This window comes from Daphnia pulicaria, chromosome 9 (assembly GCF_021234035.1).
Source record: "Daphnia pulicaria isolate SC F1-1A chromosome 9, SC_F0-13Bv2, whole genome shotgun sequence".
Lineage (NCBI taxonomy): Eukaryota > Metazoa > Arthropoda > Branchiopoda > Diplostraca > Daphniidae > Daphnia > Daphnia pulicaria.
The window spans coordinates 961,793-984,672 of record NC_060921.1 but is presented as its reverse complement, the minus strand read 5'-3'; the positions used below and the strand labels follow the sequence as shown (position 1 = coordinate 984,672).

Sequence of the window (22,880 nt, the reverse complement as noted above, 5' to 3'; positions counted from 1 at the left end):
TAGTCAGGAATAAAATCAAAACAAGATTCGAGAACTAATTGGAGTTACCTTCATTGATTGATTGAAGTTCTGCACGTCTAAAATCCGACGGGTGCAGAACTTTGGGAGGGTAGAAATTGAAAGAAACCCTTGGTACAGCATATTTACATTAACCTTATTCCTGCAACCATGACTTGCAACTGCCAAATGTTCAATCCATTTTCAACGAGTCTTCGGCGAGAAACAGTTACCCCTTTCATTGCGCTCCAACACTAATAAACGAACCCGGATTTTAAAATCATCGTTTCGAAAGTGGTGTGTCAGAAGGACAGGAGAAGAAAAAGTAGCTAGCCCTACGTGTTAGCCCTACAATACACGCACTTATTTCCAGAATAAGCTTCCGATAATGGAAAAAGGTAACCAAATTTTAGCCCTCCCATTGGCGGAACTTTCAAATCAACTTGGGAGCTCTAAAACATTTTCTGAGACGTGAATATTTAGTGAATTCAAGGAAAAATTCGAAAAGGAAGTTGACGAGTCTATCCGGCGGAGGCATTGTGGATCTCCACGACGATTGCGGATTCAACTACAAATATTTCCCGATCGACAGCGTCTTGAGGTTTAACCTGGTGGAGGATCTCGTTCTCTGGAGACAAGGATATAGTTCACACTTGGTTAATAAAAGACTAGGCATTATCATTTGAATAATAATACTCTCGATAATCTCTTGATAGGAAGAAAGCTTAACAAAAGTGTTGAAGCCGGAGGATATGATTCATATCGACACCATGATCACCAGCATTTTATTTTGCTTGTTTTCGAAAAGTTTCGCGATCCTGGAACACTTTCGCGATTTCGAAGAAACGTTTGAAAAGTCCGCCATCATTTCGACGATTTTGAGTAAATGATGGCAATTAGCTAAGCTAAGTTTTCCCATTAATTGATTAAATTATGATTTGGCAATTAACAGGAACTGTAGCAAGAAAACACGGCCCCTATTTGGACGTCAATTCGTGCACCTCACTCATGAAAAACTGGTTTTACCCTAAGAACAGTTGCATGTGAATTGTTCGTGTTATTGAGAAACGATTTTTCTATCTCGTTCAATTAAACAGGAATATTAAATATAACCAATGAAGGTGAGAAAAAAAACAAAAAAACAGAAAGGTTTACAGAGGATGACACGGTTCTAACTGATCCAAGCGTCACGGCGTTTTATCTTACGGGGCACGAACTTCTTAAGGTTATAATAAGGTAATATAGGCTACCAAAAAGCTGAAACGGTTTGAACTTCTTCTAGCGAGATAAACATTCCACAAAAACAAATAGAAAATTCGAATCGTCGTCGGGGAGAAAGTCAAAATGTTCTGAATAGTTTTGGAATCTGTCTGGCGAATCCTGTAGAACAAGATCATCTCATAGCTTTATTGAAAGAAGAAAATAAAAGACAAAGCGGTTTCAATATGTTTAGCGCATGCGATAGCCAAACCATCATAACGAAGGGTCACGAGCGTTTGCAAGGTTTGCTGGGCAATCTCCTCCAGAAATTCAACCGGTAGCTATTTATTTCGCACGACTATTTCGGTGAACTATGGGTGCAGAAAGTGATTGGGATCAGTGGTTCGATTTAAAAATAATATCTTGGCATGAAAAATACGAGAATGATCAGTTCGATCATCTTCCCTGTTCTGGGTGTTGAAATTGCCAAACGACGGCAATGAATTGACAACTATAATTAACAACAAGGTCAACACATAATTCACTCATTTGCGCGTCTCGTTTTGAATCGAATTCGGTGCATAACCGTTCACGAGGATTTAAACTGTTAAATACTAATTTCAAATCAGAAAAGAGATTGATAAGAGTTTTAAATGACGGATAAGTGGATTAGGTTATATAATGCGCTATTTATCACGCTACAGAACATAACCAGGAACGCTGCACCGCCTACGTTCAAAATTCAGTATCACGGTACACTAAAGGAAAAGGAGCAGTCGACACTAGATGTCGTTCAGTGCCTTGCGTGAAAAATTTTGGAGAAGCGGGAGCTTGTGATTCAAATGCCTCGCCTCATTCAACAGTAATAAACTTTTATTGACCACCAAAAATAAGGCCCCGAAATAGTGATAGTTTGCGCCCTACCTTTCATGTCGCAGAGCATTTCCAGGTTTCATTTGCAGAGAATTAAATCAGATGAGGTACTTTGGTGATGGTGGGGTCCAATTAGAGATGTCTGGTGGGAAACTGAATGAAGGTCATCTTCGTAAACACCTTCGATCCTCGACACCGGTGGATGCAACATCAAACGGGGTTGACCTGAATAACAAAAACAAAACCAAAAGTAACCAAAAGTTTTTGTAAAAATTTTAAAGAATCCACAACTAAGTTACTGAAAATGGGATGGTCATACAACTCATTTCTATTCAACTGACAGCATAAAGTTGTGAAAGTAATATGTAGCTACTCAAAACCTAAAAAAAAAAGCTCTTAATTAGCTTATCCCATTGTCCAATGCCTTTTCATTATTACTTTTAAACTTGCCAACCTTTTTATACAGCCCCATGTTTCGTAATCACTTCTTATCACAGACTTCTTGAATGGCGAGACACGATTAGACACTTTGTTTCATAGTTTTTTAAAATAGTGCAATTCCCGGCTTTCTCCGCAGCCGTTGACGTTGACATGGTCAAACAAGAAAAAAAAATTATTCTTGTGCTCTCGCCAAGTTTTTGCACTAGGCATCGGAACCTGACCAAAGACAAGAAAAAAAAAGAATCTTTGAGTGAGGAGACCGAACGGGATCACGTGAAACACTTTTAAAAAGAATTAAAAAATTTGTAAAAGTCGAGCGACCATCGCGGATTTTCCCTTACACTATCTAATCAAACGAATAGCTACTTGCACGGGGAAAGTGCCTCCTTTGAAACTGGAAACTGGTCCCTGAAACTGTTGCCAGCCACTACTATAGGTAAAAATTAAAATGTTTCCTACCTTGCGTGAAATAAATGTTGACATTGTGACAGGTGGTGGAGTCAAAGCGACACTGTTAACTCGTGGAGTGGAACTTGGCAATCGACTCGAAATAGATTGCCGTGCTGAGCCCGGCTGCCCGTCGTTTAATCTTCGCGATGGATATCCAACGGTGCAGTAGTTGAACTCGACCATAATCGCCTCCCACCAGGTAAATTCACTAAATTACATTTAGGGAAATGAGATAATAGTTAGATTCTTCCAGCCTTAAACAGTTCTTTTCTTTTCAATTGTAGGAGCCGAAAAGATATTGAATATAACCAACCGTTTTCAGGATATCGGTTTCACTTTCATTGCGTCCGTCGTCAGTCGCATCCGGTGGACGGCAGATCCAAAAGAAGCTTCGGGGGTTGAGGTACGAACGATGCCATCCAGTTGGCAAGCAACACCACCTTGCTTGTCTGCTGGTGCGTAGTCCCGACTCCGACCGGACTCTCTTAGTCCGGTCGTTTACACTCACGACTTGATTGCATGGTCCTAGAAAATTATGTGCGAAATTACCTTTGAAACGACTAAAGGAAAGGTTTTTTTTTTTACCTTAAAAATGCTTCGGTGATCTCCTTGAGAATTATTTTCACCCAGTTGTTGCAGGGAGATTTGTCGGCTCAACATGTCCTGCTGGCGGGCGACAACGTTGTGAGCATCGTCGTAAACAGCCGAGAATATGGATAGCATACTATTTTCGCAGCCTTGCTTATTTTGGCTGAACTTTTCAAAGTAACAAAAATTGATTAGTTTTCCTGTTTTGTTTTTGTTTTGTTTTTGCTTTGTTTCTTTCTGGTCTAATTTTGTTTGCCCATATTTTCATTCCGTCAATCCCAAAGGTTTCTTTCGACTTGAATTATTCATGTCAACTGGTAGTCGGGACAAGTTCTTTGTCGGTCACTTAATAGCATGATATTTCCATGAAATGCTCTATAGATTATGGAAAAAGTCAATAAATCAAAGACGCAGTAACCAGGCGAAGAGAGGGAACCGCGGCAGCATGTTCAAAATATGTGATCTGAATATAGTCATTTCAAAATTGTAAAAATATAAGCAAGCAACTACCGAAAAATGAAATGACGACATCAGCATAACAATAAGGTTGGCGTCTATTTAGAAAGCAATCTCAACATTTTTCGTGGTGAACCCGTCTCGTTTTACCGCCGCAAAGAATTTTATTATTTAGCTGTTACACCTGTCGCAAAAATGAGCTGTAAGGAAAAAAAAAATTAAATTAAAATAAAAAAAAAAAGTTGCTCATTTTTCAAAAAGAATTTCATTTTTTTGTGGCACGTGCCGCCTTGAGTCGACTGGAGAAGCGAACTAGTGGCTCGTGTAGGAACTATTTGTCACGTATTACCCAGACATTCCTGCATAATTTGACATTGATAGAAAAGTGGAGACTCATGCCCTGATCAGCTTACAAACGAAGAGGAAAATTTGCTCTTGTTCATTTTCTATTTAGAGAACGATCTACAGGGTTTAAAATTGGCAATCGATATAGCGTTCGACTGCCCATATATTGCTGTCGCTTTGCCCATGACTTCTGCCGAAAATCGTGGATTTACGTGGAAAAGCTCGCCGTTATAGCCACCAACGAAAATAAACAGTCCTTAATATTGCTGCTGTCGCTTCTTGCGGTGGCTTGGCAATCTGGTTTTTTTGTGTGGTCAAAACGACCTCTTAAAGGAGGAAAACATAAACAAGAATCAGAGTTCGATTTTAGGGACTGCACCCGTGGGTTTCGAGGGTTGCCAAAATTTGGAAGGATACTAATTAAACACCCGCATCGATACATTTTGACGTTAGCCTTATTTCTGCAACTATGACAGCACTTGCCAAATGTTGCAGTTCAACCCATTGTCAACGAGTCTTCGACTAGAAACAGTTGTGCTCCATCACTAATAGACGAACCCGGATTTTTTTTTCTTTTTTTTTTTTAATCATCGCTGTGAAAGTATTGCGTCAATAGGATAACAAGTTTGGCGACGTGTTACTGTAGGCCTCAATAATATTCATAATTCTATAACAAAAGATCCGGATGATGGAAAAAGGTAAAAACACCCTTATAGACAGTTTAAAAAATCAAATTGCATAAACCCCGTCGGACTTTCAAATCAATTTGGAGCTCTAAAACTTGTTGGAGATGCGTCATTTATAGTGAATTCACCGAAAACTTCGAAAAGGAAGTTGATGAACCTATGCGGCGGAAGCATTGTGGATCTCCACGACGATTGCGGATTCAACTACAAATATTTCCCGATTGACAGCGTCTTGAGGTTTAACCTGGTGGAGGATCTCGTTCTCTGGAGACAAGGATACAGTTCACACTTGGTAAATATCCAGAAGCTTCCCACCCATTTGAGAACAATACGACTCTCGATAATCTCTAAATATAGGAAGAGAGCTTAACGAAAGTGTTGAAGCCGGAGGATATGATTCATATCGACACCATGATCACCAGCATTTTATTTTGCTTGTTTTCCAAGAGTTTCGTGATTCTGGAACACTTTCGCAATTTCGAAGAAACGTTTGAAAAATCCGCCATCATTTCGACGATTTTAAGTACGATACCAATTAGCTAAGCTTTCTATTTGATTGCTGAAATTATAATTTGGCACTTAACAGGAACGGTAACGAGAAAACACGGCCCCTATTTGGACGTCATTTCGTGTACATCGCTCATGAAAAACTGGTTTTACCCTAAAAACAGTTACATGTGAAACTGTTCATATTGTAGAGAAACGATTATTCTATCTCTTTCAACTAAACAGGAATGTTAAATATAACTTATGGAGATTAAATTTAAAAAAAAAATTCGATTTTAATACATTAAATATAACACGGTCGACATCTTGCGTCGTCTTGCATGACAACGAACATGTAACATAGGCTACTGAAAAGTGGCCGTTCTGATTGCTCGTAAAGTCGAGGGAAACGGAACACCACTGAAACGATCCGTCTTGCAAAATAAACATTCGATAAAATCAATGGAATAAAACGTCAATCATCGTCATGTTGGATGGATTAAAAAAGCAACAGTTATTGTTATAAAAGCTATTAGTTTGACGAATTGGGACGCTGTCTATCCATGACATGTTCGGTCGCATGTATAAAACAAAAAAATGCAAGACAAATGATTCCAGTTTAATCATATTTTCGAAAAAAAAAAAATAATGTCTAGTTCTTTGTCTTAGTACCAAGAAATCCTTTGCCAACAACAAATGTTGATCTTGTCTGAAGACGAGCCGCGTAAATACTTGACTTGATTGAAACAAATGGATTTTGAGATGCAAATATGCAATGGAAGCAGGGGGGGGGACAAAGTAAAAAGGTTACGAATAATTTCGGAATCCGTCAAGCAAATCCTTAACATCATTTTCTCATCGCTTTAGTGGTTGCAACATTTTTACCAAACCATTAGTCATCAGCCACCGACGAAACGAAGGTTCTGGGTGTTAAATTCGCCCAACGATGGCAATGCTCTATGTGTATAACTAGTCAACATTAACGTTGTTCAAATAAACCTGTTTTGGTTACGCAGAATTGTACGAGGAAGCATGTTTTTCGAAACATGATTCGCCCTCGATTCAAGTCAATTGAGCGCCTCATTTGAATCGAATTCGGTGTAACCATTCACGAGGATTTAAACTGTTAAATACTAATTCAAATCAGAAAAAAACAAACAAGAGCTTGTTGAGAGTTTTAAAATGGTATGTCAATGAGTGGATTAGGTTACATACGCGCACTATTTATTACGCCACAAATCATAACTGCTGATTTCATTGATCATTATAGCAAAGCCTGGGGCAAAGGGACTTTTATTTTAACATTTAAAGGGGACGCAGTGCCTTCGTTTAAATTTCAGTATCGCGGTTAAGTATAAGAATAGTCGATCCCTTGCGTGAAAAAGGAGCGGAAGCTTGTTATTCAATATTTCGGCTCACTCAACAGTAATGAACTGTTTAATAGCAAAAATGTGATTCTTGTTCTCCCCCACCCCCGAAACAAAAATAATGATGCCCTAATACGTAATTAGTCATCATCATTAATTGACTATTAGCTTTCTAACACTGTGACTAATTTGAGGGGAGCGGGGCCGGGACCATTACTTATTTTAAGGAAGTGAGCTCGCAGCGGAAGTGATACTGGCACACTCTTTCTGCTGCGTTATTTCCAATTTTACCAACCCTGTGGTCGTTGACATTATCGAGGAAATGTAATCACGAACCGCGATCACTCGATACGGGCCCACAAAGGCTCTGTTCACCGAAAATAATGGAACCTGCAAGGCGGGGCATTTGTTTCTCACAAGTCAAACACATCAACTCAAAACTTTGATCCTAATTTTGGAACTGTATCGCATTCCACTGTTGTTTTCTCGAGTGTGAATGTTACGAAAAATAGAAAAACAACTTTGGCAGTCAGGCAACTGAAAATGAATCTCCTATCACTATCAGACGTGGTACTGATATCTGTCTTACTGGGAAACTGTTGCCAGCCACTACTAGGTAATAATAAAATGTTTTCCTACCTTGCGTAATAAATGCTGACATTCTCAGGTGGTGGAGTCAAAGTGACACTGTTGAATCGTCGAGTCAAACCTGGCAATAAACTGGAACTAAATTGTCGTGTTGATCCGGGAGAGAAGGCAGGGCTGCCCGTTGTTTTACCTCGGCGATGGATATCCAACGGTGCAGTAGTTGAACTCGACCATAATCGCCTCCCACCAGGTAAATCCACTAAATTGCGTTAATAGGAATGAGATAATAGTTTCTAAACAGTTCTTTTCTTTTCAATTGTAGGAGCCGAAAAGACTTTAACCATAACCAACCGTTTTCAGGATATCGGTTTCACTTTCATTGCGTCCGTCGTCAGTCGCATCCGGTGGACGGCAGTCCCCAAAAAAGCTTCGGGCATCTATCAGTGTCGAGATTCGAACGATGTCAGCCAGTCAACAAGCAACGCCACCTTGATCGTAGCCAGTAAACAATTAAAATGCTGCCGTTGTTTGCTTTTTCTATTTGAACTTACTTTGTATATGTTTTCCAGATTCGAGCCAACATGACGATGGGCGATTTCATGGACGGATTCAGGATCAGGAAAAGAAAATTCACATTTTCCAGAGCGGATCGACTTTCAATTTGACGTGCCTTACTAGTGTCGGTCAAGTTGAATGGCTGGGACCTCAATCAGTGGAGGATGATGAGTACTATTACCGAGAAAAGGTGAAATATTAGTATTTCGTTACCAAAACTATGTCTTATATTTGGAATGTTGTAATAACAGGAGATCCCTCTGAGATTTCGATGGTCTAAAAAAACAAAATTCAAGGGGTCTATTTCTATCCTGATTGTTCAGAACGCCAGTTATTTGGATACGGGCTATTACACCTGCTACAATAATAATAGCTTTAATGTCATCGACCGTCAATTTGTTTACGTCGAAGGTAAGATAATTACTTGAATGTTAAAACAAGTTTAGTTGCAAATGAATTTTTTTTTTCTACACATGATACAGATCCCCAACATCTGATTCTTCCACCGGTCATGCAGCCGGTGGGTCAACATCGAAACTTACGAGTTATTGGCTATTATTCGGAATCCGATGTCCAGGTTGGCTGTGGTCCGACTCATCCATCCGTCCGGGTTATCCTAAAAAAATTAGACAACGAAATCAAAGTGAGTGTAAAATAAATACCGATGAATAAAATGTGAAAACAAAAACAAAACAATTAAAAATCGATAGGCAATTGCATCCTCAGAACAACCAGATGGTCTAAACAACGACTGGAGTTTCAATCCATTTGAAGGATTCAAAATCAACATGGTCTATTCTTGGGAAATGATGCATTGATGGGTCAATACCAGTGCGAGGCCACACGGTCTAATTCGAGCAAGAAGAGTGTCCCTACTAAATTCAAAATGGAAATTCATGGTACGCACCCAAATATCTGGCGATTTCCATTAAGAATTCTTATTACTCGTTTTCCACACACAGGATTGCAAGTACAGAGCAATTTCGATCCTTTCACTCCGATCGTCGAAGGAGATCAAATCACTTTGACGTGTCGCAGTAAAAACAAAGACGTGATGGACCTAGCCTGGCGATGGCTGCCCACTGTTCCACTGCCTTACCAAACTATCACATTCATGGAAATCAACACTACTCGTCTCCCAGCAGGCCTGAATTCCTAGTCTTTTACTTATTTAGTTATTTTGGTCTCAATTACAACGAAATATTTCAATTGACAGACGGGAAAGGTTATTTGTTGCCGTTCGAGAACGAAACCAGAGACCAGGATTACCCACCACCTTTGGGAACGTTCCAGGTGCACCGATTGAAATGGACCAACTGCCCAGTGGAAGCTAATGGCATATACCAGTGCTACGACGCTAATAATTTAAATATTCCCATCAGCAACATCACAGTCAATGTCGCTGGTATAATCGAATTTATGAGAATGTCAATGAGTGAATTTAATCAACAGTCTTTCTAATTCTAGGTTCAAAGGCTCCAGTAATAATCGATTCAGAAGATGAAGAAATTGACGTTTATCCAGGAAACGAATGTGTGTTACCTTCTCAATCTGATGAACAGAGAAAAAAACCGGCCGAAGAAATCCTGGACGACGGACGGTTTTTTTCGAAGAATCCCCCCCCCCCCCCCCCAGAGCGGATTTGCGGCTCCGATCGCCCGTGCGTTTTCCATCGTCACGCTCCTTTCAAACCCCCCTCCCAAAGCATCCCTTGCCCAACGTCAGGAGGCATCCGCCCATATAGAAATCTACTACAGCGGACCTCCATAGCAGGGAGGGAACGTTCTAATGCGACTGGGGAACAAAGACATTTTCTTGTGCGGGTGGAGATGAACCGAGTGACGTCTACACGTGTCGAGACCTTTAGCGCACTATTGGCAATTGCATTTCCATCATCCGGGTCCGTCTATTTATTTCTCCGTTCGTTTTCCCTCTATGGCGCTACATGTAGACTCGACAGGAATATTATACAGTAACACACTTTGAGCCTTTGTATCGGGTCCATTGGGACCGCCGGTCCTACTACACGCATCCAACCAAACTTTTTTACGGGTTATTCTTTTATTTATTAAAAAGAAAAAAGAATGAAAATGATTTCCTATATTATTGGGGGGGGGGGGGGGCCTTATTCTTCCATCTCTGCGATGCCATTAAGAGAGAGACGGAAATAGACATCGATGGCCCACGACTCACGAAGAGACTGGAACGTGCTGCGGAAACACTCAAGCAGGGGAGACGGTTGTTATTCCTCCAATCGAAAGAGAACGCGACAATCCCACCGGATAGAATAAGAAAAATAGTATCTTCTCCATTCCGCCGGAAGAAAAAGAAGAAGAAAAGAGAAAATTACAACCACGTCAAGTCGAGTCGCTTTCGGTCTAGACACTCGCCACTTATTTTCTTATAGTTAAGGTTTGCGCTTCAACCAAAAAATAACGTCAAAATAGATTCACTTGTAAAAAAAAAAAAAAGAAAAAAAAAATTGGCCAACAACAACAACATTCCGGCCATTTCTCATGAATAATGTTTGGACAAGAATTCTTTCCCCCCCCCTGTTATTTTTTGGCCTGTCATTTTGTCACATAGGCCTGAATATATCAGATATACTTTTATAGTGGCCTGATATTCTTATAGAGGTTGGAAGAAGGGAGGATCGATAATTCAAATCATATTGGCGTCCGCTATAAAGAGAAACTTGTGGACCGTAAGAGGAGGCCGTACAACATCTCACCGCCAACGAGCGAAAAAGAGGGGGGAGGATGCCGGACATATAATCTGATAAGAGCATCAAGTGCTGCTGATGGAAAAATACAACTTTTTGATTATACAGAAGCTTTTAACGGTGCGTCGCTTTTTTTTATTGTTAGACGCGTAGTGGCCAGTCGAAATGTCAAGTCACACGAGGAGCCGGAACTCGACACACACACAAAGAGTGGGCGGAGCCACACGGAAAGGTGGTTCCGTTATACAAGGGTGGCGTCTAGCACAAACTACTTTAGCAAAAACTATTCTCAAGTCTTTGGACACCCAAGATCGACTGTTTAGACACATTTTTTGGTCCGTTCCATCTTGTTGCCGGGGTGATCACAAGATATTCTTTTTCTCTTCTGTCAATGACAGCAATCAATGGGCAAGCTACTAAGCGAGTCCTGAATAGACCTGCACACCGAATTTCCGGTTGACAGTTCGTCGCCATGGCAACCGACGCCAATTAAACTGCAGACTGACGGAGAGAGGTTTTACCTTAGGATTTGTATGCTAATAAATCTAAAACAGGAAGAGAAAACCAATTCGGGAGGGAGGTCGACTTGTATACCTCCTGACAGCTGAGGCGGGTGCGATCAACGCTCCGTCCATCCGTTGTCCGCTCGGAGATGGGGCCGCCCGGATGTTGTTGTTGTTGTTGTCGATCCTGCGACAAGAATTGCCTCTGCTTGTGACTGGTGCTACTGCTGCTCCGCTTCTGGGCCGCGTGTGAACCGGTGAACATCATATTGATGCCAACTCAAAATCCTCGTCCTCAGCGGGAGCCCTGGGACGATTTTTAGGGGAGGGGGGCGGACGGGGTTAGGGAGGGGGGAAGCCACAAACACTTTTGTCGTTGTATCTCAAAATTTAAATCGCCCGCCTCCGATGAATTATTTTCTTTGGCACAGAGGGGGAGATATGGGGGTGTGTGTGGGCCGTCTCTGATTGGAGCGGCGTAGAGGGAAGCGCAGGAGGAGGCTGTACACTGATTACACTGAATCCATTTTGAGGTGGGTATAACGGTCGGGCCACTTGGCTACTTCTTTTTCGTCGCCGTCGTCGTCGTCCTCGTCTTCGTCTGTCGCTTCCTGTGTCATCCAGCTGTCGTTGGGCGCAAAGCAGGGCCGGCTGTGACACGGATGGACAGAACAAACCAAATGGCCGGACGGAGGAGGCCCAACGGGACAGTAAAGCGGACGTCGTTTCACTTTTCAACAAGTTTGAAATAGCCGCCCCAAAAAAATGTTTTAGCGGTGGCGCTGCCAACGCCCCTTTCAACCCAATAGGAAAAAAAGGAGAAAAACAAAAGACACGCAACACGCGCCGCACACACTTTACACCAACACACCTACACACAAACAAACACACAAACACTCAACACGGTGATTTCAGTTTGTTGAATTTCCCACCCAGTTAATCCAATTTTTTTGATTAAAATCAGCTGATTTGTCGATGGATAAAATCGGCAGGAGATGATCACAAATTAAAAACCGGGCGCATCAATTGTCGAACCGCAAAAATGGATTGAAAAATTGCAATCACGGCCTGAGGACGGCCACGGATCGTGGGTCATTATACTTCACTCTCTCTTTCTCTCTTCTTCTTTTCTTTCCTCTTTTCAAAACAATTTTCCAGCGGGGTTGTGTGTGGAAGGAGGTGGATGAAAAGCAACGAGGAGAAGGTCACACAGGAATGAAGGAGGAGTTTTGCCCGTCTCCTCTCCTTCTCTCTCTCTGTGTGTGTGTGTATACATGTATATACGCAGACTATATAGGATATGTGGTGGATTCCAACCATCCAACGGTGGGTGGCTGGAAAGGAGTAAAACAGATTCTTTTCCACCTCCGAACGAAAAAGAAGAAAATATAACCCAAATGGATAAGGCGAGAATACATATACTACGACTCTATGTGTGTAGGAAGAAGGTGGTGGTGGTGGTGGTGGTGGTGGTGGTGGTGGTGGTGGTGGTGGTGGTGGTGGTGGGTCGGTTCACGTTCGGAGGAGAGGAGACTCGAAATAGAATAGGGGCGAGATACACAAGAGCGAAAAAGCCCAGCAGCCGGTCTATGTAAGAGAGCGAGAGAGAGAGAGGTACCGGTGCGAGCATCGCCGACGACGAGCGGGACCTGCCACTTTTCTTTTCTCTTTTTAAACTTTTTGTGAACTATTTCCCCCCCCTTTGGTTCGCCTCATTGGCGGACTCTGGGCCGAGTGTGCCAAACCCCGACTGTTCGCCTCGTATGCGCGCACTCAGTCAGTCACAGCTCATACAAAACGCACAAACAATCGCAATCTCCGAATCTTCTCTCTCTCTCTCTCTTATCCGAGCGTGACAAAATCGGTTGCTGCTGACATTTGCCTTTTTCCTTTTTTCTTTTTCTTTTTCTTTTTGTCCAGGGGCCAGCCTCCTCCGCCACAAAGACAGAGGCAGAGGTTTGACTCTATAATAATCCTATCATGATGAGCATTTTAAAAATCCCGCTTTTCGGATGTGTGTGTGCGCTTGACGACTGTTGCGGGTCGCTAACTGTCTAAACTGTGAAACGCGATGCAGGAAATGCGAGGGATATACAAGAGCAGAGCGCAGCAGCAGCAGCAGCAGCCCCGCAGCTATAAGAGGAAGCGAGCACAAACCCTTTGGCTTTTTCAGATGGAATCTAAACAGACACACGCACACACACAAGAAACTAAACAGAGGGCGCCCCCCGTGATGTAACATTTCTCAACCGCAGTCGCAATTCTAATCCCGCGTCATCTTCTTCAGAGTACACACACACACACACACACATGTGAGGGTGGTGGAGAGACCCCGCAGGTGTTGACGGAGTCGGAGGACACGGACGCCTTGCCGTTTTTTCGTCAATTCCTTGGCGGATGAATGGAGGCGGCGGCAGCAGCTGGATGAGGTTGATGGTTCCCGCCATTCTTGAACGGCGGTGGTGCGGGGCAATCGTTAAGGGATGAATGGCGAGATATACTATAGGATATTCGAAGAGTCGAAAAACCGTTAACGACTTGAGGCTTTCTCTCTCTTTGCAAGTGTTTGGCCACTCGTCGCTATTGGCTCGCGGCAATGGGCGCAGTCGGTCAGGTATTTCGACCAGTCTATTCTTGGTCCGACAAAAACCGCCAGCGCGTTTTTCGGAGAGGGGGGGTCTGGAGCCAGCACCTTCCGGTCGCCACGAGCAACGCCCCAACCAAAGGAGAACTAACCAAACGACAACGTCAACAAATTTCACCAAGTGGACACACAAATTCCTTCCTCTCCACCGTCGCGGAAACGCCAAAAAAACAAAGAAACAAACGAAAACAAAAATAACAGCGCACGTCAACGAGTGTTGCGCATGCACTCTGCCACACTTTTACACACGAGTGAGTGATGCCCCCCCACGCAATATTATTAAGAAATTTTCAAGAGAATCAAAATTGCAAAACGTACATTCCCCGGTCTTCATTCATCGACTAGACTCTCAAAAAATGAAGAAACTTGCGAGTAAGACTTTAGTTTTCTCCATTTCAAGTCGCCAGATTAATACTTTATAAATTCGGTGAAGATCTGTAATGAGATCTGTAATTGTGATGTAAATTATCGACGGCGACTACACAATACAAAGTCGAGTGCAGAATGATTCATGTTTGCCAGCGCGACGGGAGGAGGGCTGATGTCTAGCGTGACAAAGCCGGTTAGAATAATCTTATAGCGCGATGGCTGACACGAGCTCACTCTTGATATCAATCCAATGCGACGCTCTTCTTCTCATTTAAAATCAGGAGGATTCCAAGTCCCTTGTTCTCCGCTCACAAAAGACAAAAGAAGCCAAAACCCCCTTTATGCTCCTTATATCTTGATCTCATGGGGTTGTCCGTTCGTTTTCAACATAACGAGAAGCGATCGAGTAACTAGTAAGATAGTACTACATCCGACGCATCACGGAATATATTACGACGAAAGATTCAGACTGCCAATTAATTCATTCCAGCCAAAAGGAGAGAGAAAAGAAAAGAAAACTCGCAAAATAAATAAAACAGCAGATGCAAAGTCGAATGTAAAACGGCCATAAATGTGACGAGTTTTTTTTTCTCTCCCTCACCGGATGGTGGTAAGAGATGAAAAAGAACAGATGTCTCTAGAGATGATGATGTGAGTCATGTGTCACAGACGGACTTGCATAGCAAGGTCCTTAAGCCCACCCCCCTTTCCAACCAACCAGCCGGGGTTCGCTTGGAAATTCAGTGCACGCCAAAAGAAAAGACCGGAGAAGAAGATCGTGCAACAAACGATCCCGCGTCCGGGTTAGACATACCGCCCGTAAAGAGAAGGTTTCCCTCCTCTCTTTGTGTCACTGCGTGTCGCTATATGCTTTCTCCCGCAATTCTTTATGTACCAGAAAAAAAAAATAGGCAAGGATGTGCTAAAGCTGCTGGATTACACGTCAAGAGCGGCCAGGAGATCCCGGAGGGGCTCGAAGAGGAGCTCCCGAAAAAAATAAAAAATGGAGAAAGCGAGAAATGGAGGGAACGAGCCCAAGGGGAAAAAAAAAAGAATGGAAAACAAAGTTCATCCAATTCTATTCGGATGAAGAAGAAAAATATAAAAATGTTTTTTTCTTCTTCCTCCAGACATGAAGCTGACGGATGGTAGAAGCAAAACTATGGGACCGTATATACCTACTTTATGTATATAATACGCATAAGCCGCAATGTGCGCACATATAAAAGGCCTAGAGATGTAGTATACCAACCGGCAGCGGGGGTAGACATAGGAGAGGAGAGAGAGAACTGATAAGATGAGATAGGCCGGAAGGCAATACGCGATCCGCTTTCATTCCGTCCATTTTTCGGCATTTGCATTGAGGTTTCCCATCAAATCATCTGGCATTGATAACCGTAAAAAAAAAATACCCAGCACACAATCGGCTATACATTCCAAATATAATGCAAAGAAGGGTATTATTATTTTTGGGTTGGTTGTCAGGTCTATATTATGAAACATTGTCCTCCCCGTCTTATAGACAGAGTTGTTGGCTTTGAATATATAAAAGCCTCTCTTCTGTAATGGAAGGAGGGGGGGGGGAAACCCGGAGCATAATAGTAACTCTTCTTCTTCAAATAAATAGGCGAGTCTGAAAAGAGGGACGATTGCGAGCGCTCAACAACCGAGAGGAGATGAAGAAGCTGCAAAAGAATGGTAGATGGAAATTGTCAAGATTTTTTTCTTTTTGGCGGTCCGCTCCCAATCGCCAGCAGATGGCACGACAAGTGGGAGAGTGGAGTGGATCCAGCTGTCGCAAACAGGCCCAATGGTTTCAAAAACAACTTTTCCTACCCTCTTTTCAACTGGTTCTCGTGACATAGCTGACATCTATTTCGCACTATTGTTTGGGCGGGTTTTCCACAGGTTTAAAACTCCCCCCTTTTTGTTCAAATAAATAGAAAGTCCCGCGCTTTTTTTAGGGGCAGTTTTATGAACGGGAATATTTCTTACTTTCGGCTACACGAGACGTTAATCTTCTTTAACATTCGCCCCAGTTTCCAATTTCCGAATGAATGGCAAGACAGGCGGAAACGGGCGATAAATTGCGGGGGAAACGGGCGGAGAGAAAAGAACGACGGCCGTCGTCGACAAACATCAGCGGCATGCCTCATACTACTAACGCCGCTTTTTCGAATGTAATCTAGTCATAGATTCAGACTCACCCAGATGCTGTCTCCCGCAGATTGTTTGCACAGGTCGGCCAGGACTTGGGCTCCTACCAGTAAATCAGCGTGAGCGGTTCCCCTCTTCTCGGCCGGTCTCGTGCAGCGGTTCAATAGGAGAACGTGAACTATTCAAAAAAAGCGAATAATCGATTGTTCATTTTTCAATCACCGATAATTAATTTCGGGCAATCTTACCGAGAACTCCGCGGCTGAGTGGCACGTGAATGCAGGAATTCCATTCCACCACCCGAGGTTGGTGCTTCAGCATCAACTGGACTCCTTTGCCGGCTGTCCGGGGGCAGATCAAAAAGAAAAAAAAAATAAATTGACCCAATTAGTAATTCATTCGACGGTAGCCGTACAGTAGTCCGAGAGAAATACAGGGCTTGCTCGGTTGATGTCATCATTACTAAAAAGTCGAATAGCCTTAAAAGCTAGTTACTAGTACATCCGTACATCGGCTGTTGTACAATCGCCGCCGATACGGGCGCGTGCCTTGAATGCGGATGCATCCCCCCGACGGGGCGCAATAGGAAATGAGGGCACGCAGCCATTGGGCCAAGGCAAAAACAACCTAGTAACCTACTTAGACACCAGTTTAGAGAGCCACTGCTTGTGTAGGTCATGGTCAGCCGAATGTCAATCAAAGATATATAGCGTACACACATACTGCATCCCCATGTGTTATCAGCCATGCTGCACCGGGGGCCCGGCCCGGCTCTCGGCCAATGTCAGCTGGACTTTATCGATTAATTCCGATTATTTTGCGCACTTGACGGCCCATCTAGGTCCCGCAAAAAAAAAAGGAAAAAGGAAAAATGGTCCACGTATTTAAGTAGACGTATATGTACATAGAGAGAGAGAGAGAGTGCAAATGTAAGATTGTATATCCCTGACGTACACACCAAGCGAGCCTGTACAATCGCTGGCTGATGGATAGTTTGAATACAAGTCCAACACTGTCAAAGAACCCGAAATGAAACCCACACACACACACAGACGGGGAGAGAGAGAGGGACGATGGTTATCGAATTCTTTGTTGAATATCTCGACGACCATTTCCTTATCAGAGCCGTCGACAATGGGCAGGAGAATTTAGATTCATTTGTTGACGAATCGATTCTTCTTCTTCTTCTCAAAAAAAAATAAAAATTGTGCTCACATTTTTACGGAGATTTCAAATCCAGTTGATTGTTCAAAGAAAAGGAGGGACGAGCTGCTCGATAGATGCGTTCGAGTTTCGACATCTGCGATGTAATAAAGACGCCACTATCAGACGAAACGTGTCGATAACACACACGATGTCCAAGTGAGCAGAACTGTTGATAGATAAGATAGATAGACATATTCCTAAACAATTCCCCTTCTTGATTACAAAAAGAGAAGCGGATTACAGAGACCTCAAATGTCCAACCAATTTGAAACGCCAAGAAGCACCAACGATAACGAGTCAATTCAAAAAAAAATTCAAAAAATGGAAAAATTCAAATGAAGACGAGCCACATCAAAAGAAACATCCTATTCCGTGCGTATAATAACCGGGTCGCCATTGGAACTACGCACATGGGGGAGGAGAGGTTTTGAATGTATGTGGAGGCCCCTACATACACCCATCGGCCGATCTAATCGATTCTAGCGCCAGTCAAGTGCATTTTTTGGGCCAGGCTGAATAAAGTCGACCTAATCAACGAGCGCTGCTGCCTCTCGTCTAAATGTGAACTAGACGTCCAAATCCAGCAGGCCCGTCCATGTGACGGGAACAAGTTTTTGCGCCAGGTGACAAAGAAGCCTCTCTCCGAGTGCCTTCCACGTCTTTTGTCGGAGTAGAAGATGTGCCGCTACTGCCGCACGCGTATCAAAACGGCAAGCTAATAGGGTCTCGCACCAACGAGCTCTCCTTTCGCCCGGCCATACGGCCACGGAAAGTGACGGAAAACAGACAGACGCCAACGGAAAAAGAACGCGGACTTTTCAATTATTTGTGGGATCAAGTTGAGTTCCAAATCTTTTTAGACTTACTAGGATAAGACGATCGGACATGACAGTCTAACAAAACATAATGATTTATCACAGCAATCTGAATTACTGGTTCACGATACAATCGCGACATTTCAGTAAAATTCAGTAGTCGATTTTACCTTGCCTTGGGTTTACGACTATTTCGCTTTTCTCATTCCCGTCCCTGATGAAACGGCCAACATCAACGCCGTCGTCAAACCGTTTCAATGGCCGGTTGGCACCATTTAATGGGATAATAATCCTGTAAAAGAAATGAAAAACAAAATTCGTAAACAATATTATTCAATCGACAGGTTTGGCTGGGACTGGGGGTATCGATAATTTGCGTCATCGCAGTTCTAAATTTAATCTTTAGCGCTACTTGGAATATCGATGCGGATTCGAAATGAATTTTAAAAACAGACGCAAAGAACAGCCAGAAAAATTTAGCAAACGATAATCAACTCCGTTTCAAGAAATGGCAAATTGGAAAGCAATATCTCTACGTTTATGACAATTTGCTTTCACAAGGTTCAGAACCCCCGACAATTCCTTTGCGTCACACCTTTTACAGGTATTTCGTTTTTAATTAGGTGGACTCTGCCAATTGAAACGACTACCTTACCGACTAGTCGCTGGAGTGTGGACCCTGGCCGCTTTCATCTTCGTCCAGTCCTACACGTCGACTCTCTTCACACGACAATCAATCAGCCGCTAATCAATTCCATCTACGACGTTTTAGAAAGTAAAGACATCAATTTAATCATTAGAGAAACGGGATTTATAAACACACTACTAACGGCAAGTGAAAAACGCCAATGAATCCAAACCACATAATGAAATAAATTTGAAATTTGACATGAAACAGATCAACAATATAACGGGACTATTTGGAACATTGAAAAAACGCATCGATTCCTTTCCGAATTCCCGATGCCTATCGTCGAACGAATGTATCAGTCCTATACAAGCTGGACCAAGAAACGTTTACCTTGACGTAAGATAGCTGTTTCTTTTATTTTTACAAGAATTCTTAAGTATTTCATCCTTTTCAATTGATTTAATGAATGGGCAAATGTTTACCTAAAGGATGTGATCAGAACTGATTTTTAAGATTTTAAAAAGACGCGGGCAAGTGCAATTTACAATTGGCAAAAGAAGGATTCATCGCCGTCATGTCGTCACTTGTTCTACCCAAAAACAGTCCCTACACCCAAGCAATAAGCCAAGGGTAAGCCAGTTAAGTCCAAAATGTTGTTTGCATTTGAAAATTTATTTCACTTGTTGTCTCATTTAAAAAAGGATATTGGAAATTCAACAAATTGGTGTGGTCGACTTCTGGGACACCTGGTTCCGCCCCATGCCTCCTCAGTGCAACGGAAAACCTCAAAGTGGAAACAAGAAAACGAAACTTTCTCCTCTTTCCCTGAAAAATTTGACTGGTGCATTTCTATAGTTAGCTATTAATTGGACCGAGTCTCTCCCTTTGGACTTTTGTTTGCGAGAAAATCATTTCTATCCGCGAGCAACATGGCAGTCGCACGAGACGTAAGTTGAAAAAATGCCCAAATAACTTGATTGAGGTGACATCCAAAACGACAGAAATAACATAGGCCATGTGCTAGGATGAAATGTTTCTTGTTTAACAAAATAATTTGTCTCGAACTAACCAACCCAATTATATGTCCTAATAATGCCTTGTGCTTTGAAAGATATCTCTCACCCAAAGGTTGTGATACCCCCTAATTGTCAGTGTCAAAAGTATTCGTTGGATTTGATTGCATTACGATTCAATCCCACTGATATGTCACTAACTTTAACGTTCACAAAATCCTGAAACACAAGTCAATTGTAGACTAGTAAGAATGTCAAAATAAAAGACGGAATAGGAATGGAGAAATCAAGACGCAGTCAGGAAATGTTGACTGGTATAAATGAAGGTTCACCACTCATTTGTAAGACGAAACAGAACTGGAAATACACAATCAAACAGAAAGATATGACAAGGATTCGTTTGTGAAATGGTGAGCTTACCCCGGTTTCCGGTCCAATTACGCTGGATCGGGAGCTGTCCACGGCGTAACTTAACGTTTTCAGTTGGCATCCAGCAACGCCGGAACATGGATGGGTGGATTCCGGCTCAATCAGCTCAACCTCGATGTTGCCCAGTTCTGCCAGAAGCAACAACATAAACGACGTTTTCACTTTGTACATCATTGATCGATAAATCAATGCAGTCCCGATAACCTGTCTCGACTCAAAAATTACCCATGGGAAAATGCCACGGGATGGGGACACAGAAACAAACGATTAGTTTATCGACTGTGAAAAGGCTGACGGAATATTAAAATTTACACTGTGTTACGTAAACTAAGTGTGATAGCGAGGCGATGTCCACTGCAGAGTCTCACTCTCATTCACTACTACAACATATGAGGAAAGAAAAATGCATCACAATCTATTTCAAACTAATTAAAACCCAAACACAGAGCTAGCTGACCCTGGCTGTAAAAGGAATTAACAAACCAATCAAATCGCAGATAGTACTATCTCATGTTTTGCTGGTTCTTAGCTCTTTATTGCAACACATCAATTAAAGACGCTCTATAAATTCTCGCCTGTATGAAGAAACCGGTTCACGGGGCGTGTGCTACGGTTCAGACAAGTCCACCAAATATTTTTGTAGTTGTTATTAATGAGGCGTTTAATTACGAAGTTTCAATGAAAAAACCCCGGCCCTTGTGAGTTTGAAACCAACGTAACAAATAACAAAAAAAAAAACCAAAGTGGATAAAATGAAGTAAAGATAAAACTAAAAGCGAGTGTGGAAATCTGATGGGCGAGACAAGAGATATGAAATTGTGAGCTTACCTCAGTTTGGATTAAGAACCTATCCGAAGTTTCCATGTTGACGAGAGTTGACTAGAAGTTCCTGGCAGCCACGGTGTGCATCCATTCAATTGAAACCGGGATGAATGATGAGCACAACGGAACGCATGTCGACCAGGTGTCGACGTTTGCGGCTGATCTGCGACGTCAGTTTTGCACTACCCCATTTTGGCACTGTGTTTTCTATCAAATAAACACACACGGTTGAAACAGTTCACGGCACCATCATTTCTTACATACTACCCCGACTACAGCGCGAATCAAACTCAAATTATACGCCCCCGATTGAGAGCTTCAGAATTTTGTCTAGCCTTGACGTAATGGCAGCAAACTGGAGGGAGAGATAAGTACAAATCTCATTTTGACGTCCCACACCCCATTTATGATGGAAGAAAAAAAAAACAAGAGGGGAAAAAGAAACTAAGAAAAGTAAAGAAGAAAAATGCGTACCGATCCTCTTTTAAAAAAATGCTCCATCCAAGACATCCATTTTGACGACAAAAGACCCGGGATGTAGATACCGGTTGAAAAAGAATTAGGTTAAATTCAATTCAGTTAAAAAAAGAGAAATAAACATTTTCGTTACCTCTTTTCATCGGGTTTGTATCGGCTCTATCCCTCGCTGAATTGTGACAAAAATGATTGAGTTTTTAATAATGTAAATACCGTACAAGATTAAAATTCATTTCCATCTTGATTCGGTCGCCATCAGTCGGGATCGATGTAACACTGAATTGCTCATCAATCATTTCCAAGTAGAGTCGCTGGTTGACGTGGGGGTAAAAAGAAACTGGAGTGGGCAGTATACCTGTATACGGTCCATTCGCCCACCATCCGGTTGAACGAGATGAAAAAAGATGTAGGGACTAAAGTAATACAAGATAATTACAGCACGCAAATATCCGCTCTATAATCCGATGAATGCAGCAGCAAGATATTTATTATTTTTTAGTCCCGTCACGCAATAACGGACGTTCGGTGGAAACTGATAGTGATCTGGAAGCAAAAGTCGCGTCGCAAGTGGTTCGATTGAATAACGGATCATATCAAATTGATTTGCCATGCATCTATAAACTATTGTATACGGAGTATACCTGAAATTGATTTTTTTTAGGTTAAAACATCGGATAGGTACAATATTTTCGACGTGGACTGGCTCAACAAAATGTGTCGTTTCCACAGCAACAGACGGAATATGGGGACTAGAGGTTTCCATTCTGGTCCTGTTTTTCATCCTCGTTTTTATTTTGTATTGGCGATAGACACGTAAGGTATACCCGAGAAAGCCGACACTTACGCATCTTTTCCTATTTTTCACTAAAACATTCAAATGAAAATTATCCATCAAAACAACATAAAAGCGGAGTTGTACACGAGAGTGCAAGGAATAGATAGGCGACCACTGCGGATATAAGAACAAACGGACAAACTCGCAAAGTGGTTGACAGTTAGTAAACTTGCCCAGTAGTTAACAGCGGAGCTAGCGAAAAAATAAAATAGGAAAAGGGAGATT

At 42.3% G+C, this 22,880-nt stretch overlaps 2 protein-coding genes and 2 long non-coding RNA genes across 4 annotated transcripts; 2 read left to right on the top strand and 2 right to left on the bottom strand.

The window, feature by feature from the left end:
• The first annotated feature begins 4,906 nt into the window (after positions 1–4,906).
• LOC124313746 lies at positions 4,907–5,717 on the top strand. Its single transcript, XM_046778557.1, has 3 exons — positions 4,907–5,328; positions 5,394–5,559; positions 5,623–5,717. Exons 1-3 carry the CDS (start codon positions 5,188–5,190, stop codon positions 5,715–5,717), a joined length of 402 nt encoding a protein of 133 aa, XP_046634513.1. The 5' UTR covers positions 4,907–5,187.
• Positions 5,718–7,255: 1,538 nt separating this feature from the next.
• LOC124313208 lies at positions 7,256–9,632 on the top strand. The gene is made up of 9 exons (XM_046778011.1): positions 7,256–7,505; positions 7,557–7,727; positions 7,800–7,979; positions 8,047–8,222; positions 8,284–8,443; positions 8,515–8,675; positions 8,743–8,931; positions 8,995–9,437; positions 9,500–9,632. The coding sequence occupies exons 1-7, from the start codon at positions 7,433–7,435 to the stop codon at positions 8,848–8,850; spliced, it is 1,029 nt and encodes a 342-aa protein (XP_046633967.1). The 5' UTR covers positions 7,256–7,432; the 3' UTR covers positions 8,851–8,931; positions 8,995–9,437; positions 9,500–9,632.
• On the bottom strand, positions 7,609–16,735 carry LOC124313651. The gene is made up of 6 exons (XR_006910953.1): positions 16,676–16,735; positions 16,478–16,605; positions 8,575–8,648; positions 8,029–8,206; positions 7,829–7,965; positions 7,609–7,736 (listed from the first exon to the last, which is right to left on the bottom strand). It is a non-coding gene; the product is annotated as an uncharacterized LOC124313651 (long non-coding RNA).
• A 1,676-nt stretch (positions 16,736–18,411) lies between these two features.
• On the bottom strand, positions 18,412–20,720 carry LOC124313606. Its single transcript, XR_006910872.1, has 4 exons — positions 20,513–20,720; positions 19,104–19,206; positions 18,619–18,740; positions 18,412–18,526 (listed from the first exon to the last, which is right to left on the bottom strand). It is a non-coding gene; the product is annotated as an uncharacterized LOC124313606 (long non-coding RNA).
• Positions 20,721–22,880: the final 2,160 nt, after the last annotated feature.